The 14,706-nt window shown below is 43.7% G+C and overlaps 1 protein-coding gene across 1 annotated transcript in view; it reads right to left on the bottom strand.

Moving 5' to 3' along the window:
- LAMA2 (laminin subunit alpha 2) overlaps nucleotides 1-14,706 on the bottom strand; it is a 703,642-nt gene that overhangs the window by 48,097 nt on the left and 640,839 nt on the right. The window contains exons 52-54 of the mRNA XM_054974995.1: nucleotides 10,971-11,091; nucleotides 7,666-7,842; nucleotides 7,085-7,233 (exon numbers count right to left, since the gene is read on the bottom strand). Coding sequence (XP_054830970.1) covers nucleotides 7,085-7,233; nucleotides 7,666-7,842; nucleotides 10,971-11,091 — 447 coding nt within the window. The remainder of the gene's footprint in view (nucleotides 1-7,084; nucleotides 7,234-7,665; nucleotides 7,843-10,970; nucleotides 11,092-14,706) is intronic.

Here is a 14,706-nt window from a genome sequence, read left to right as displayed (position 1 = left end):
AAGGGCTTCCAGCCACGGTGACGAGCTGTACCTGGAAGATCCTGCGACAGGGCTTGGAAGACCCCAATCCATCAGCGGCTGCTGGCATCAGCCACCTCCCTGCCATCACAGAAAGGCGGGAATGGGGCAGTGCAAGTGGTGGGGAAGGGACTCGTGGCAGTGCCTGGGAGGGAAAGGTATGGACCGGGAACTGGAAAGCTCCCAAGCAAGAGGTAGTTGGGAAGGGTTGGAGTGGTCACAGAGAGGGAGAGGAAGAAATAGAACAGCGGCAGCAGCTGACATCGCCCATCTTCCTGCCTTTGCAGAAAGGACAGAAGTCATGGGACACATTCCCACCCGTCTCAAAGGGGTCCAGTCAGTCCCATTGACAGGGGAGCCACCATGCTGTGCAACCGTGCTGTATCCCTATATGGTACAATCAGCTGTGCAATCGCAGCCAAGCTGTCTCTAGTGACCAAGGAGGGAGCAGTAACATGATAGTTCCTCATGAAGAGGCAGCTGACATGACCCACTGTCCTGCCTTCGCGGAAAGAAGGGGATGGGCAGGAAGGGAGAAGTCGTTCCTAAGGGTCGGAGTGGTCCACAGAGGGAGAGCTAGAAAGAGGGACCAGCAGCCCCGAGAAATGAGGGGGGCCAGACCAGTTCCACACCGCTCCGAGACACCTCACCTGTGCAGGCAGTACGGGCACTACTCATAACAGTTTGGGAGGCACCGCCAGACACCAACCACTTTCCTGCCTTCGTGGAAAGGAGGGGATGGACGGGAGAGGAGGTTGCTTGGATGGGTCAGAATGGTTCCAGAGAGGGAAAGAAAGAAATGCAGCAGCAGCTGACATGAGCCACTGAGCTGACATTAGCTCAGTGGGCACAGTGTTTGCAATGGATAGGGTGACCGTGCGGCTCAACTACATGTGCAACAGCTCCTCAGCTGTTTCACAAGTGCCCAAAGGAGGCTCCTGCCAGCTTCACCCACTTTCCTGCCTTCGCAGAATGGAGGTGTCATGATGATCTGGCTGTGCCAGGAAGGCCTAGCAAGGCCTCAGAAGCCTGTTAGCAGTGGGAGTGGGCTTGGCTAAACCTGACCCAAACGTGCCAGCCCTCATTCGAGATACCTGTAGGACTTGACGGGCAAGGGTGCACAGAGACGGCATGGAGAACTAAGGGGCAAGATGCTTTAGTAGCCTGCGGAAGCTGACGCACTCCACAATGGATATGGGCAAGCCATGTAGGGCAATTGTCTCTGCCAAGACGCGAAGGTCTGCCTCCTGAGCCCTCAACCTCGCCGTTCTAAGTGGCGCTGTCCCAGACCCCAAGGGGACAACCTCAGCGAGTTCGGCCAGCCTAAGCACTCCACTCCCACCAGCGTCACCCTCAGGACAAGGATTCTTGCTTGGGGTGGATTCCGGTGACCCTCCCACTGATCCCCGCTCAGAAGAGCTGGTCACCCCCTTTCTCCCCCGCAATGGATATTTTTCTGGGCAAGGACGGAGACCACATGCTCGGGTGGTGCATCTTCAGGTGCCTACTCAGGGCCATCGATGACAGGTGCTTCAGGTTTTTGCCCCTGTGCACCAGGACAATCACAGGCAGGGCACTGCACCACATAGGGGTCATTAGGAAGGGCCTGAAAGTGCCTCCCTATGGAGGCGTTGAAACATGGACCACTAACTGTCCCAGGGGAAGGAGGATGAAGGGTTACAGGCTGTGCTGCGGAGCTAGCCACGGACAACGGAGTGAGGGGTGGACTGCAGGTGGGGACACCACCGAGAGTTTGGGATGGGGATGGGAGGGATGTTTCATAAAGCACAAACCATTCCTCCAGGGATCCGTCACTCAGCTCCTCCTCAAAATGTTGAGAGAGATCCTCTCCTCCTAGCAGAAAACCTCTTTGGCCTCCTCCACAGCCCCCACAGGTGAATCTGGGGGAGCGGGAGTACTCTCCGCTGCCCCTGAGCCACACCCAGTACTGCTTTCCACAAGTAAACCAGAAGGACTACCTTTGCACGACCACCTGTGGCAGCCACCACAACATGAAGACTCATTGTGCCACCAAACCAGAATTAAGGAGGACAGAAAAGGAGAGAACACTGTGAGCCCTAGGCCAAGGTGCCCACTGAGCTTGGCCCCAGGGCCTGGCAGCAGCCCTTGAACCAGAGGCTGGGGCTAGAGCCCTAGCCCAGCACTCTCAGATACCTGACAAGATCAGGCACTGATAATAATGTGAGCCCTCAGCCAAGGTGCCCACTGAGCTTGGCCCCAGGGCCTGGCAGCAGCCCTGGAACCAGAGGCTGGGGCTAGAGCCCTAGCCCAGCACACCCAGAAGCCTGACCAGATCAGGCACTGATACCAATAATAGTAATAGTCAAGTGAGCCCTCAGCCAACGTGCCCACTTAGCTTGGCCCCAGGGCCTGGCAGCAGCCCTGGAACCAGAGGGGATAGCTCCCTATCCCACCCACCACACACAGAAAACCCCCCAGCTCCAATGCACTCTCCCTCTCTCTCTCCCAAAAGGCTATCAACAGCTCTGTCCCACTCCACAGCTTGCTGAAAGTGAAAGCCAGAACTGGGAGCGCAGTGCCCTTTTATAAGCAGAGGTCTCATGGAGAAATTCAGGAGGTCTGTGGTTGGCAGTCAGAACTGCCTAACAGGGTCTGCAGGGATGTGATTGGAGTTCCCATGGCCACACAACACCCCCCTCCTCTCTCCCTCCCCCCTGGTGTCTGCTCCCACGTTACCGATCGTAACCAATTTGCAGATCCATGCTTGGAAGGAAGACCTGCCCATCAAGCTAAATTGGGCTTTGATTGGGGTGTCCGGGGCGATAGAGGGAGTGCAGACAGAGTTCAGGCAGTCCCTCCCTCTGTTGCTGAGGCAATTGATTGAAGGCTCCTGAGTGTCTAGCCTCCCGAACGGCGGCTGAACGCAACGAACAAGGCTTGTGATGACCACCTGTTCAGCTGGAATGGTACCTCACGAACGGCCCCGTTCGCGAGCAGCCAAGCGGCCTGTTCGTTGTTTTTTTCTGTTCATAATGCTGTTCGTGCCCATGTCTAGTAGTAGGTGCCATTTGAAGTAACAGGGGTTTAAAAACTATTAAGGCTTTCAAACCAGTATGTCCTAGTGTAATTCTGAAAGAGATGCAGAGTGGAAGATGACTGAGAAGTCTCACCATACTTCTAAATGCTTGCTGTTGTTTGAAAGAACGAATTATGTGTGCCTCGAGCCAATGACATTTATTACTGATTTTTCCTTTTCTTTGATCATTTTTAGACATTGAGTTGCCCTGCTGAGCTCTACTGGGTCCCTATTTGGGTGGAAAGACATCATAGAAATGTTTTAAATAAAATACAAGTGGGGACCTGCAAGGGGCATCTCATGCTTCCTTCCTGCTCCATGTCCTCTTTCCGTTCTCTACCTCCCATAGCCTCTCCTCCCTTTCCTGCTTTCTTCTCTCCTTCCTACTCACATTTGTGTGTCTCCATTTTCACCTTTCTCCCTTCCACCCCATGCAGCCTCTTCCCTATGACCTAGTTGCATGGTGGGGAACTTGTAAGGACTTGTGTGTGTGTGTGTGTGTGTGGGCGGGGGTTCTTCACTTTCTCCTGTATCCTCTTCTTCACACTATTTCCTCTTTCCTTTCTCCTGGCAGCTTCCATATGCTCAACTTTCCTTTCGTCCTTTTTGCCCTCAAACCTATTAAACAAATTACCTTTTACCTGCCACCATCTTCATCTACATTTACACATTTACTTCATTTATATATTGCCTTCTCCTCAGTGGGGACCCAAAGTAGTTTACATCATGTTTCTTGCCTCCATTTTATCCTTACAACAACCCTGAGAGGTAGGTTAGGCTGGGAGCGTGTGACTGGATCAAAGTCACCCAATATGCTTTCAAAGCAGAGTGGTGATTCAAACCATGGTCTCCCACATCCTACTCTGAAACTCTAACCACTACACTACATTGGCTTGGGGGTGGGGGGCTGCTGTTGAGCAGTAGAAAGTAGCCATGCCTGAGTGAGTCATGCTAGGCATATGGCATTAAGTCATCTAGTGGTTGTTTTTGAGCCTGACCCCAACGAGTCCTCCCTCAAAGGCCCAAACTACCCTGGCAAGGCCTCTGCCCACTCCATCTGTCTTTTATTGACAGAAATCAAGCCTGGAATACTGACCTAACTGTTACTTGGTTGCTAAGCAACAGCCACTGAGGACATCTGATTAAAGTTACAGACGTTTCTTTAATCATCATTTTTTAAACTCTCAATGTTTTTTTTTTTTAAAGATTTCAGAAGCTTCTGAAAACCTGGGTTATTTTTCAGGTGTATAGGAAGATCTGTCTTGCCTGTTCATGGCTCCTGTCTCTGGACTCAAGTATCCTCAGATCAGGGCCATTTGGCTATATAAAATTTTGAACTGGACCCAAGAAAATCAAGCTATATGGTTCCCCTGGCAAGCAGTCTCGCTTTTTGGAGGCCATTTCTGAGGTAAGAATGACTTGGAATCAGGGGTCATTTCCTATTAAAAAAACCTTCAGGAACTCATTAGCATATCTCATTAGCATATCTCATTAGCATAACTCATTAGCATATGCCACACCCCCTGATATCACCGGAAGTGTGTCAGAAGGCAACATCCACCCCTCAGGCCTCTTTCTGCAAAAGTCTCCAGGTATTTCCTTAAAGCACAATGAACTCAAAGCAGCTTACCCTCCTCTGGAGAGCCAGCCCTGCTTGCACCCACTCACTCACTCTCTCAAGTCACAAATGAAAATAAAGCAGCATGAATTCCAAGCAGCTTGTGTTCCTTTGGAGCTCAGCACCACTCGGCTTGCACTCACTCACTCATTTTCTCTCCCACCCCCCCGTCACAAATGAAAGTAAAGGAGCAGAATGAATCCAAGCAGCTTGCGTTCCTTTGGAGACCAGCACCACTCGGCTTGCACTCATTTTCTCTCCCCCCCCCCCGTCACAAATGAAAGTAAAAGAGCAGGGCAGAATAAATCCAAGCAGCTTGCGTTCCTTTGGAGACCAGCACCACTTGGCATTCTCTCTCTCTCCCCCCACCAGTCACAAATGAAAGTAAAAGAGCAGGGCAGAATGAATCCAAGCAGCTTGCGTTCCTTTGGAGACCAGCACCACTCGGCTTGCACTCATTTTCTCTCCCCCCCCCCTGTCACAAATGAAAGTAAAAGAGCAGGGCAGAATAAATCCAAGCAGCTTGCGTTCCTTTGGAGACCAGCACCACTCGGCATTCTCTCTCTCTCCCCCCCACACCAGTCACAAATGAAAGTAAAAGAGCAGGGCAGAATAAATCCAAGCAGCTTGCGTTCCTTTGGAGACCAGCACCACTTGGCAGTCTCTCTCTCTCCCCCCCACACCAGTCACAAATGAAAGTAAAAGAGCAGGGCAGAATGAATCCAAGCAGCTTGCGTTCCTTTGGAGACCAGCACCACTTGGCAGTCTCTCTCTCTCCCCCCCACACCAGTCACAAATGAAAGTAAAAGAGCAGGGCAGAATGAATCCAAGCAGCTTGCGTTCCTTTGGAGCCCAGCACCACTCGGCATTCTCTCTCTCTCTCTCCCCCACCCCCGCCAGTCACAAATGAAAGTAAAAGAGCAGGGCAGAATGAATCCAAGCAGCTTGCGTTCCGTTGGAGCCCAGCACCACTCAGCATTCTCTCTCTCCCCCCACCCTGTCACAAATGAAAGTAAAAGAGCAGGGCAGAATGAATCCAAGCAGCTTGCGTTCCTTTGGAGCCCAGCATCACTCGGCATTCACTCATTTTCTCCCCCCCCCCCAAGTAAAGTAAAAGAGCAGAAGGAATCCAAGCAGCTTACTGTTCCTTTGAAGCCCAGCACCACTCGGCCTGCACAGGGAGGAAATCACGTGGGTAGGGCCAAAACCCACGTGACCTCTTTTTAGACCTACCAGAATGCCGTTCCTGTGCGTTCCGGCTCCAAATGAGCCCTGCTTGGAATAGTCACTCCCCACTATTCCATCCTGTGCTTTCTCTCTTTCCTTATTCCTCCTCTTTACCTTATGGTTGCTATTGCTGGCAGTACTGGCAATGATGGGGTCAGTCACATATGGTCAGGTGGTAAGAGTTCCTCTTACCTTTTCTTCCATCCTGACCTCCCTCTCCCTTCTTCAGCATTTCAGTATCTATTAGCAGTCTATTAGTTGTCAGGAATCCTGGTCACTACATTTTCAAGGGAGTCCTTGGTGTACCTCAGATGAGTGGAAGGTGAAGAAGAGGCCATAAGGGAGATAGAGACTATCTGGTGTTGTCTGACTGGTTGAATAGCTAGTAAGTTGAAAGACCATCATCACCACAGCCATCACAAGATGAGAAGGAATGAGGGAAGCAAAGAAGAGGGAAGGGAATTCATCTCTGGTTCAAATTTGAGCTGAGAAAAACTCATGTCTGTTATGCTCAGCTATGTTATAAATCAATACAAGCTTCCAAAACTTGAATTTCTGAGCAAAGAGAACGCAAGCTTTGGCAGCATCCAAAGCATCTGAGAGAGTATACGGTCTGGGAGTATAACCCTCTTTCCACTTGATTGATCCTTGGTGGCGGTAATGTGAAAACTTATAGATAGAACAATTCTGTTTTGTTGCAATCTGATCCTAAAACAAGTAGGCCATTTTTCTTGGTTAGAAGTTGGCTGTCCTAACTTTCCACCACAAGCTTACTTTAAAAACATACGGAAATTTTAGTTTCAATTTAGCGTGGGTGACATTAAGTTCTAATGTCACTTTTTCCTTCTTTTTCAAAGCTGTACCTTAATATTAGTTCAAGATCCAATTCCTTAGCCACACAAATTAGATTAATAAAGTGTATTTGCAAAAAGTATCAAAGGTTAAACATAGCAATTTAGATTAATGAAAAACTTAAGTGGTACTGCCTACACTAAAGGATGACCTATGCCATAATGAAATCATCACTGTCAGAACATGACTTTTAAATGAAAACTGCATAGCGATTCCATTCTTCTGTTCTCATAATTTCAAGTTACTTGACTAGAAAAGATGAGCAGGGTTAATACAGTTTATCCACTCCCCGTCATATTCTTATTTATTACCCTCCAAGTCTTTCTATTCGGATGGAATGTTCTCGGCCATCATGAAACTCGCCAGATTCAGGCTTGATGGTTAGCCTACGAGGATCCTTTGTCCCTGTAGAGATGTGTACTTCTAGTCGACCTCTGTTGAGAAACACTGCATAATAGACCTGCAATGTGAAACCACTATTATTAGGAATACAACCTTTTCAAGATAATTATTACCCTGAGCTTGTTGATCTCCCAAGACCATTACCTAACATAGTGCATTCTTTCCCTTTATGCACGACAGAAAATAACTTGTTGCAAATTCTTCCATCTTTTTTTTTAAATCAGGAAATTGTTAAGAATGCACTTCAGATTTTAGCTACTGACAACAGTAGTTTGATATTAGCACGCACATAATGCATCAAGTGTAACTTTCCCTTCAAAAGCAAGTGCCTTCCACAAAGCTTTGATAAGAACAATTTTCAAGGCAACTTTCTGAGCCTCTTGTTTTTGTTACATTAGAAATCCTTTGTTGAAATAGTTCATTTGTCAGTCCAGGACAAATGCTACCAATGCTGCAAGAACAATAAGCCAAACAACAAATCATCTTGTACCTGCCCAGTCTGCCTGCGTTTTCTCCTTGGGGTTATGGGTGCCCCATTAGTACCAAAGAGCATGATGCCAGATTCATTCCTAGTGCTGAAAGACAAGTTGATTTCTGTTCCCACATCAAATGAAACAGGTGGCAGCTCCACAAAACCTGGTTTAGGGAAGCTGACTGTGTAGACATTCTGCAGAACACAAGGAACTGAGTTAGCATGGCCCATAACAGAAACACTGTATTGTCACCGCAAATCACAACAAGTAATACAGCAGTTTACTTTCAAGCAGTTGCTGTACAAGTATCTGTTCAATTTGTTAATAATTCAGTAATAGAAAAACATCTGAAAGTCTTAGATTAAGCCAAAAATAGCTGTACAGTCAGGGCTGTATCCAGCAGGTTTCAAAGAACAATTGTGGAGAGCTGATTTTAACTTAATAGGCAATAAACAGTGTCAATAAAAGAAGTCATGGTCTTCAGCTTGTAAGAAAACAAAACAATCAAAAGGACTGGTCTCAACAATCTGAAAATAGAAGGGGATCGCAGGTCCCAGAAGACCACACTAACAATATAGAATTTGATTGTTCAAAGTGCTAGTGCAAAGTGAATTTTTTTTTCAATAACTTATAATCTACTCCATGCATAAGTATTCAGACCCAATGCTCAATAGTCCAGTATAACAGTTACAATTCCTAAATGATGATAGGCAACAAGAGTACTGAATTCATATGATGCAATGTCCAATATGAAATCTGTTGTTTCTTCTTCTGTAGGCAAAAGCCGTCAATGGAGGATGACTGAGAAATCCCCATGGGAGACAGGATGGAATATAGGTCTAATGGGCAGTTAACGGGAGCACCAGCAGTTGTAACAGCCCGTTTCACATTGCTACGCTTTATCAAGCCATCATTTAACACATCCTCTTCAACAATTATCTTCACTACATCAGCTTGTAAGGAAGACACTTGCCAATGCTGATGTAGTGAAGAGTGGGCATTAAGATGTCCTGAAGGGTGGTATATAAAGCATTGTTTGTTGTTGTTGTTGTTATCCTGCCATATGGAAGCTTCCCTCTCCTACCATAACTCCAGGTATGGTGCAGAGCAGGTAGAAGAGGGACAGATGGTATTAATGATGGAATTAGTAAGGAGAAGTCATGGCTGTACTGGGGAGTTTATGGCTGATGATCATGATCATCATATCAACAACAATAACATTTGATTTATATACCACCCTTTAGGACAACTTAACACCCACTCAGAGTAGTTTACAAAGTATGTTGTTGTTGTCCTCACAACAATCACCCTGAGAGGTGCGTGGGGCTGAGAGAGCTCCAATAAGCTATGACTGACTGAAGGTCACTCAGCTGGCTTCAAGCAGAGAAGTGGGGAATCAAATCCAGTTCTCCTAGATCTCTGGGTTATTATAACCCAGCAACTACTGTCATGAAGGTTGTCCTACAAGACACTTCCATGTCAGAAAGGCATAATATGATAATAATTATTCATATGACTGCTTTCTGGCAGATTATCCAATATGGTATAACATTGAGAGTAAGTTTGGAGTGCATTGTCTAAATTCTTCCCACACTAAAGACTTCCCTCATTATTATTGGTGATGGAAGCAACCTGTAGATAATACTCCATTATTCAAATACTAGCTTAATACATGTGCTTTGCTATGGTATTTAACTACTTTAAATCCAGTTATAATACTTATGGGTATGTAACATTTTTTGGTTTGTGGGGGGGGGGGGGGTTGAGTTGATTTTGTAGTATAATAGCATAGTACCTGAGCTTCACAAAGGTATTTGAATAAAGCGAAGTGTGTTGTCCTTATTCAGGAATCTTGTACTGTCTTTCTTCAACTGTTTGCAGTTTTCTTTACCTGATTTTTACCTCAGAACACAGAGTTCCACAGCTGACCAATCAGAGAAAGGGGTGCAAGCAGGCAGGAGCCTGCCAGCCACACAGGAAAGCCAGGCTCACAGGGAGATTGGCAACCCTAGTGAACTTTTAGGGGAAGACTGGGAGATGCATTTTACCTCAGGACACTTTCAATGACTCCCGATAGCAACTACAGACTGTTTAGAATGTGGGGGGGGGGGTGAGGATCAATTAGGCCATATATGCAAATGACCTGTGTGTTCCAACTGTTTCTGGGGGGGGGTGATGAGGTGTGGAATGTTGTGAGCCCTAATCATCCTGCATATGCAAATGACCTTGACAGGCTGGCCCAATCAGGGAAGAGTGGCCGAGCTGGGGGTGGGCGGGGGCACAAGCAGGCAGCAGCATGCCAGCCACACAGGGAAGCTGCATTCCGTTGGGGAAACATATTTTACCCTTTTTTACTCCCTTAAGGGACAAATTTCTTAAAATCCCTTCTTAATGAGTGTTGACATCATGAAAGAAATTTCTCCTCAAATTTCATGTTTCTAGGTTCAGGGGTTTGGGCTGGGCATTGATGAATCAGCCAGGACACTTGTCTTTATATATATAGATGTCATGGGGCTGTCAATAAAGTATGTCATTCTTTTAAAGGCCCTTCCAACACCAACCTGGCCCCCCACTGCCTCATTTTAACAAATAATCTCTCCTTTGACATAACTTTGCTAGCTCCTCCCTGCCTGTTGATATGTGACATGATTTATGGATAGTACAAAATTCTGGAAAGTGGGCTAGTGTGAATTCTGAGTAGGATTTAGCTTTAAAACCAACACCCTGAGTTTCCCTGCACTGTGGTTTGCTTATACTTTTATCATCAATTTACTCATACATTAATCTTCATCATTTATCATTGCTTCATCTTTTGGTAAGTACTTCAGCTTGTCTGCTGAACCCAACTCATAAATAAGACGTAAACTGACCATGACTGTACTGTTTTCCACATTAGGAAATATTAGAGTGAATAATAAGGAATAATGAATCCCCGGGTTTTGTGTATGTCACAACCATTTCAAATGTACCCACCATTTATATTTGGAAATCCTGCATAAAAATGTTGAGTTACAATAATGAGCAGTAGTATTTTCTAACATGTTGGAAGTAGACCAACAGGCCTTGATAGAAAGAGATAATATACATCATATGAAAATAGCAAGAGTCCAGTAGTACCTGTAAGATTAGTCTTATAGGTGCTACTGGACTCTTGCTCTTTTCTTCTGCTACAGACAAACACGACTACCCATTTTGATACATCATATGGTCAGCCTTTTATTTGTTAGAATAGGTTAACTCTGAATAGTGCACTTTTTTTTGTTGATAGGATACGGGATAATTCTTAGGTCATTCAGGAATCATAAAAAACAGTCATACTAACCTCCAGTGTACATCCTTTGGTAATGCCGACATAGTCAGGACTGCTTAGAAGATTGTACGGTGTCCGGGAAATTTCAATATCTTTGAGGCAGCCTGAATATTTCTTTAAATTTACTTCAGGCCTAAAATATAAAGTTAAAGCAGATTTCCTCTCAAGCTGAGACTAATAATAATATGCTTAATACAAATTGTGTGAATCAAAAGAGAAAAATGAAGAAAAATTTGCCTGCAGTCTTACAGTATAAACTGATGTCTCCCTGACATTTTCTGGATTGTGGCCTTGTGCACAAACTCTGTCTTCCATCATATACCAGAAAAGAAGACCTTTTCCCTACTTTTGTCATTTTAGTAGTGTTGTTGTTAACCATGTGAACTATGAAACAGATGATGGTGCCATAAGCAGATTAAAAGATATAAGATATAAAATCATATCAAGGAAAGATAATGACCCAGGTCATATGTATGAAGATGCCTCAAATGAAATGGCCATAGCCCTACTGATTCCTGGAGAAAGCAACATGTAAGCCAATGGAACCAGAAATCTTTGCAGTGGTGATTTATATAAGTATGGGAGTATATTTTTTAAACTTCTCCTAATTGTTCAAATCATTACATTAAAGCTATGTGTTCCTATCAATTCATATGTTTCTTCTTTTACATGGCTGGCATCACAAACTTACTGCACATTGGGCATTTCAGTAAAACATTGATAGAAACAATGTTTTCTTTCCTACTTTTAAAATATCAAATTAATAACACTACAGGGAGAACTGAACATTTTCTGAAAAGTTGCAGCTATTTCGAATGTGTTCTTGGAGTAGGTATTGCTGACATTGTGGTTCAATAAAACAAGGCCAACAAGCTATAGACTCAATATATTTAATTCTTAACCTGGTTCCATCTGCAGACACCTTAAACCTGTGGATCAGGGCCACATTGATAGAAGGGTGATTTTTCTTCAAACCTGAGGATTCTGTCCCTCCAAGTTTGCAGAAAAATCTGAAATTTTAAAAAGAGGGTGCAGGATTTCCCAAAAATCTCAAAACACAGAGTGTGTAGACAATTGTCTCCTGGGAGAGATTTCCTCTTGTTCTTCCCATCACTGAGTGGGGGGGGGGGGCTGTCACTGGAGGCATGTGGATTGCAGGGAAAAGTGGAGGAGGAGTCTCTGCCCCCTGCCAAAAATGGCACTAAGATGACAGTGCTGGAGGCAGGTGAGAATTGCCACTGTCCTCCTCCCATTCCCACCATTGATGCTAAGGCAGCAGCACTGAAGGTGGGACCCACTTCTTGGAGCTGCTTCTGTTTTAGGACTGTCATTACCATATTGTTCTCAGACAGAATAGATGTGACAGGTACAGCTCATATCTATTCTTCTGATTTTCCCAGTCAAAATAGTTCTTCTTACAAGAAGAATCAGTAGGTTAGTGTTAAACGAGAATCTTCTCCTTATTTTAACGTACATTATGTTAAATAGTATTTTTTAGTACATTTCAGCAAGTAAATCTGCAATTTCACACAACAAAAAAGATCTGCTGAAAACTGGCAGTATGGTGGCATAAAACTCTCTCTGTGTACAGGATTTAAAGACTCGAACATGTACAGTCTTAATCTGGGTGTTCTGTCAGAAAGGGCACTCAGGAATCATCCACAGTCATATATCTTTCTGTACTAAACTAGGCCCAATTTTGTTAGAATGTTTATCATATTAATTCCCCACTCCTCTGGCCTGGAAGAACTACTTCATAAATGTAAACTTTCCCCCTCTAAAACATTAGTCTTTTTGAAGAAACAGCAACTGTTGTTAATCCTTAAATTCATGCTACTGCAATAATGGGATACAGAGACTGGCAGCATCTTCAGATAGAGACAACCTGGTCAGTTTACCAAGTGAAAATACACGAGAAAGTAAGAAATTAAACCCATAATTCTAATATATGCATAATCTTAATTGCAAAATGACTGGTCATTATAGTTTATTGATCATCCAGGTACATACCAATTACTTTTTGAGTTATTGTCAGGCTTTGTTTTGTGTTATAGCCATCCCAGCAAAGCATAGCATGTTTATTACAAAAGCTGCAAATACCTGATAGTTGATACTAACAAAGGAAGGAAAAAGGCTCACCAGCCTGGAATTTGTCAGAGGTAATCAGCCTCTCCAAAGCATATCTGTTAGAGCTTCATTGCTCAAAGTAAGCAGAGTTTCTTGATTTTTTTATTTTAAAGCAGCCTGGGGGTGGGCCACATTTGATCAGAAGTGAGCAGGAAAGTAGGTGCTGCTTAATTCTTTCCAAACTTGGCTTCCCCAAGCTGCTTTTTTAAACATGGTGGGAAAGATATTATATTATATTATATTATATTATATTATATTATATTATATTATATTATATTATATTATATTATATTATATTATATTATATTATATTATATTATATTATAGGAAAAAAATATCGGTATCCCATATCACCTAGCTTGAGTGAAAAAGTAGCATTGGGAAACAATTTGAACTGGAAAATGAAAACTAGTGCTCCTTTTCACATGTACAAACATACATTTTTTTTCATATAACTGCTTCTTTCATAGTTTGAGTCTCAAAGATGAATGTACATCTTCCAGTGTCATTTTAAAGTCATTCCCCATCTGACAATAAGCAATCCTAACAAGAAATATAGAAGGCTTCACTTCATGGGAAAAATCTTCAGTGACACAAAAATTTTTATTCTAAATTTTCTAAAAATAATCTCTAAAAAGTTAGAGTTTATTCTTATAATTAAGAGCCACAATTAAATTCGAGATTTCAATTCGTATAAACCGAGGAAAAGATCTTAAGACCCCATTATTTAAAGCAATGGACAAAATATGAAAATTAATATTTTCTTCTGTTCTTAAAATTTGTCACTAAGTCTGTGCTGTAGTCCTGGGCTTTCAGCTCCCAGACAGACCAACACAGCTCTCAATGACCGGCTATATGTAGTGCTTGTTAACAGCAGCGATGTACTCTTGCTTGCCAGGTAATAGGTCAAACAATAAGGTAGGCTATCATCTTTATGCCCTGCTTTTGAGCACTTTTTGGCTTCTGCTGGAAACAGAATGGTAGACTAAGTGAAATGATCCATCAAAGGCAACTCTCATACTCTTATACACAAGAAATATCCTTGCCTATAAGAATATGTTTTTCTAGGCTGAATGGGTCAGATGTTTTTCTAAACAAAATAAATAATATTTTGAGATTGTCACTTGATTTTACAGGTTTATGAACATGTTTAGTCACTAATTTGCTCCATACTGAGCACAAACTCCAACTGAATTTTTAAACACGGCTTCCACTTAGATTCTTTTTTTAAAATCAAGCCAGTCCTGATATAATTAATTGAAAAGAGAAAAGACCAAACACAGCAAGATGTAAACAGCTGTGCAAAGATGCTAACTAAAGTGTTGTTGTAGCAAGTGTGCGCACAGCGTGCGGCAAGGCTGTGTTAAGCACTTAGGAGTAACTTGATTTGCTGCAGCAGGATCTGTTGCCAAATGAACAGCCCCAGAGCAACAGCTGGAACAAATACACACACAAATTGCTTTTTGCTTTGCCACCTGTTGCAAGCTGCGCTTAACTCATGCAAAGCATAAAGCATGCAAGTATTGATTTAAATTGGATGTCTTTTACCTTGATTTCATACTATGATCAAAATGAAAAAAGAGAGAGAAAGAGAAAGCAATTTTATATGTAATTATAATGT

Source organism: Eublepharis macularius, chromosome 1 (assembly GCF_028583425.1).
Source record: "Eublepharis macularius isolate TG4126 chromosome 1, MPM_Emac_v1.0, whole genome shotgun sequence".
Classification (NCBI taxonomy): Eukaryota; Metazoa; Chordata; class Lepidosauria; order Squamata; family Eublepharidae; genus Eublepharis; species Eublepharis macularius.
Note: the sequence above shows the minus strand (reverse complement) of the source record. Positions and strands in the feature narration are given on the sequence as shown.